Source organism: Otolemur garnettii, unplaced genomic scaffold (assembly GCF_000181295.1).
Source record: "Otolemur garnettii isolate 467f Iridium unplaced genomic scaffold, OtoGar3 scaffold00137, whole genome shotgun sequence".
In the NCBI taxonomy this organism is placed as follows: Eukaryota; Metazoa; Chordata; class Mammalia; order Primates; family Galagidae; genus Otolemur; species Otolemur garnettii.
Window position 1 is genome coordinate 3,848,667 of NW_003852532.1, and position 4,013 is coordinate 3,852,679.

At 35.1% G+C, this 4,013-nt stretch overlaps 1 protein-coding gene across 3 annotated transcripts in view; it reads left to right on the forward strand.

Annotated features, from left to right (window-relative positions):
• Positions 1 to 4,013, forward strand: part of RAP1GDS1 (Rap1 GTPase-GDP dissociation stimulator 1) — a 140,365-nt gene that overhangs the window by 66,032 nt on the left and 70,320 nt on the right. For all 3 annotated transcript variants that reach the window (XM_012810563.2, XM_023518399.1, XM_012810565.2), the window contains exon 4: positions 3,602 to 3,727. In XM_012810563.2, coding sequence (XP_012666017.1) covers positions 3,602 to 3,727 — 126 coding nt within the window. The remainder of the gene's footprint in view (positions 1 to 3,601; positions 3,728 to 4,013) is intronic.

Consider the following 4,013-nt stretch of genomic DNA (forward strand, 5'->3'; position numbering starts at 1 on the left):
TCACTGCAAACTCCTGGGCTGCAGCGGTCCCTCTCGCTCAGCCTCCCAAGTGCCGGGCTCAGCAGGCATGTACCACCACACCTGGCTCATTTGTCTGTTTTTGTAGAGATGAGGTCTTACTGTTGCTCAGTCTGGTCTTGAACTTCTGGCCTAAAGTGGTCATCCGCCCTCAGTCTCCTAGAGTCTTGCTGAGTTTACAGGTGTGAGCCACTGTGCCTGGCCAACTTTTTTTCTTAAGTTTATCATCATTCTTCTGTTTAGCAAATTTTCAAAGTAGACCATTAGGCTCTATTGGCCAACCTGTGTATAGATTCAGTCAGTTGTGAACAAGTAGCATGCTCATATGGTGTGAATATAGGGATGTATGTAGTAGAAAAACTCCTTTGAACAAGAATGACCATCACAGCCATTCTGAAGCCTCTCCAATATAATAGGTTATTAAGTATGAAGTGTCCAGTTTCTTTAAGTACTAAGTTTGACAGTTGATATCTGACATTTCACTTTGACATTTAAGAGCAATTTTTGTGAAACTATGGATAAGTCAAAAATTCATATTGTTTTTGAGTATGTTACATCATGGAACCAGTGCAGTGCAGACAGCTCTAAATATCAGCAAAGTGTTTGGGAAGGTCATGGCTAATGAACACACAGTACATCGATAATTTGAGAAGTTCTGTTTTGGTGATTTTAATCTTGAAAATGAACCACATGGGCAACCTGAGACAAAAGTGGATAATGAAGAGCTGAAAGGTGTAGTGAACGTGAATCCATCTCAACCTACACATAAATTAGCAGCAAGGTTTACTGTTACTATTCCAACAATATTGGCCCATTTGAGACAAATCAGAAAGGTAAAGAAACTGGATAGATGGGTTCTGCGTAAATTAAGCAAGCTTCAGAAGACAGATCATCTGGAAGTTTCCCTTTCTTTGCTGTCATGGCATAAAGGTGATGCATTTTCTAGACTGTATTGTTACATGTGGTGAAAAATGGATTTTTTTTGATGATGGTAATAAGCATTTAGCACAATGGTTGAATAAAGATGAAGTGCCAAAACACAGGTCCTAAACTTAAAAATACTTGTTTAAAAAGAAAAAAGACTAATGGTGTGTGTTTGATGGTCTAGTGCTGGTATTATCTAATCCAGCTTCCTGCAGTTAGTCAGTTGATTACGGTGGATGTCATCTGCAACAGCTTGGACGAAATGCTGAGGATGCTTGTGATTAAGCAGCTGAGATTGGTCAGTAGAGACAGGCCAGTCCTCGTGCAAGACATTCAACTGCATGTTGTATGCAATGCTGCTTAAAGTACAGAAGCTGGACTTGGAAATTTTCTGCCATCACTGTATTCACCAGAACTTGCACTGATTGACTACCACTTCTTCAGCTCTGGACCTCTTCTTCCAAGGAAAAATATTCAATTCTGAACAAGTTGTGGAAAACTTGCCTTTTGCAGTTTCATTGCCACTTGTTTTTCAGGCTGCTTCACTTCTGGCATAAACAAGCTGTTAAGAAGGCAAAACCGGCAGAACTGTGTTGATAGTTTGAGCTCATACTTTGATTAATTATTCTACTTCTTGTTTGATTTGAAATTGGACATTTTGTACTTAATGATATAAGAAAATATATATGTATATAATATTTCAAACATATTCTTGATAAATTTCTGATTTTTATATAAATCATCTGAGGGATAGTAACTTCATGTCTTTAAAATTAGGAGGGTTGCTATTCTTCAATTGAAAAAGTAAATTGGCTGAAAAGCAAGATTTTTAGAAAGAGTTACTTTCCTCAGAGACTGACAGTGTTGCTTTTACACTGAACAGGGTTGACTAAAAGGTGAGGAATATACTAGTTTTGTTTTATCTTTACGTTTTTAAATCTAAAAAATTCAGAACAGTTTTGATTCCACAATTTTTCTATAATTTTTTGTCCATTTCAAGAACACATGAAGCTATTTTTACAGAGTGAAATTTTGGAAAATTGGTATCATATAATTAGAACATAAAAGCAAAGATGAACAATAATTTATTGATGTTGCTAAGCAATAACAAACAAATAAGATAAACAAGTTTGATTTATGAAATAAGAGTTTAAAGCAGACTATTCCTAAATTTCTTATTCTAGCATTGGTGAAATGATCTCACTGTTGGAAACCAGGCATAGCTCAGTGAAAAGAAAAATGATTTGATTAATTTGAATTGGTGGCATGTTAATTTAAGATTTGAAATATAAAGATTCTAAAGTGACCGCAAATTTAAGAGGTAGACAAGCAGACTGATGTGTTATGTCCTATAGCTGGTATTGAATTCATGGATGTGTGCAGCATAATGTTTTCCCTACAGGAGTGGTAGGATACCTCAGACTGCTGGTTAAAACTGTCAAGAATGAACTTAAATTAGTTTTAGAAATAGGAAATACTGTGAATCTTGAAAGTTTAAATTACAAGGGGCTTTCAGTAAGATAGTGACAAGAAAGAGATACTATGCATGATAGGAATGAAATTCTTCAGGCAGAGAGGAATACTTCAAGCTATGTTGGGGGAAAGCCATTTTAGAGGAGACTGCTCATGTGATCGCCCTATATAGTGTGCTCAAGAATTCAGAAGTTAAGGAAAAGAGAAGGATTGCTTATGAAGGTACATGGAAAACAAAGGAGTAGACCTACTTGAAAGAGAGAGTGAAAAGAAAAGTGATTTTTTACTAGGACAAGTTATGGGTTGAGGAATTAGTTTTCTGTTGACTAACTGTATTGAGGAGAACATTCTTATGTGTGAGTCATATTGTCCGAAATGACAACTCTAATATTGGTTACTAGAGAACTTTCATCATCAATTACTCATCTTCATTATTCTTAAATTTTGTAGAGGTCCTTCGCGAGACAGTATTTTTAAAAGTTTACTTCTAATCATAACTGTGTAGGTACCTTGGAGAGTAAATAGAGAATGGCATACTGTAAAGAAAATACTCTAAAGAAAAGAAAAAAATGAGTTTGAATTTTAAGAAATCTTAACGTTTGGTGCTTTAAACCTATAAATGCATAGGTATGGTAGCAAAGATGAGTGAGCCACTAAGCAGATTTTATTAAAGTAGTCAAGCTACTTAATAGAGTAGGCAATTTCACCAGGTCCTCCCAACTGAAAAGGAGTTGTTGTTTTTAATGGTTAACTGAAACCTTTTTTAAAAATGTATTTTGGATTGTTAAGAGAACATACAGTAAAAAATTAGGCAGTTAAATAGTTTGTACTTTATCAGACTTAGGAAAACTCATTGCCAGTGTTTTCACCATCACATATCACTTCCAAAGCATAGCCAGTTATTATAAAAAGGTAACGATAAAATTAGTTATAATAAAAGTTAATTGAACATCCCTTTGGTTTATGGTGGAGACTATCAGGAAAGAAAACTATGACCCCACTTGTGTTCGCTTACTTCATGTAGTATTTAGGAGGGTTGTGATCTAGGGTACTTTTGAACAGAAATGTACTCTTAAAGTATTAGTCTACCTTAAAATTTTAAAAAAGCAGGTATTATTAAGTGAGGTGATGTGTGTAAATTGTGACTCTTTATATTTTTAATTAAATATTATTATTTAATTTTCAGAATTTATGCGAATTCCATGTGTGGATGCTGGTTTGATTTCACCACTGGTGCAGCTGCTAAATAGCAAAGACCAGGAAGTGCTGCTTCAGACGGGCAGGGCTCTAGGAAACATATGCTACGATAGCCGTAAGTGTTAAAGTATCAGTGATGCGCTTATAAATTTTTAAGACTTATGAGTTTTAAATTAATTTCATTTTGGTGTTAGCACCAACTTTTCTAGTCTAAGACACTCATATGGGCCACTATGGTTTAGTATTGCTTATTTAGCAGAATCAGTGGAAATTGGGGCCATAGTCTTCTTAACTGGGAAGTTAGGAAATGGATTCTTTTCCTCTGTTGTCACAAATGATATCTTCAGAGGAAAGTAAATCAATTTCTAAGAAATTGGGGCTTTTAAATTTAGGAAAAAAAA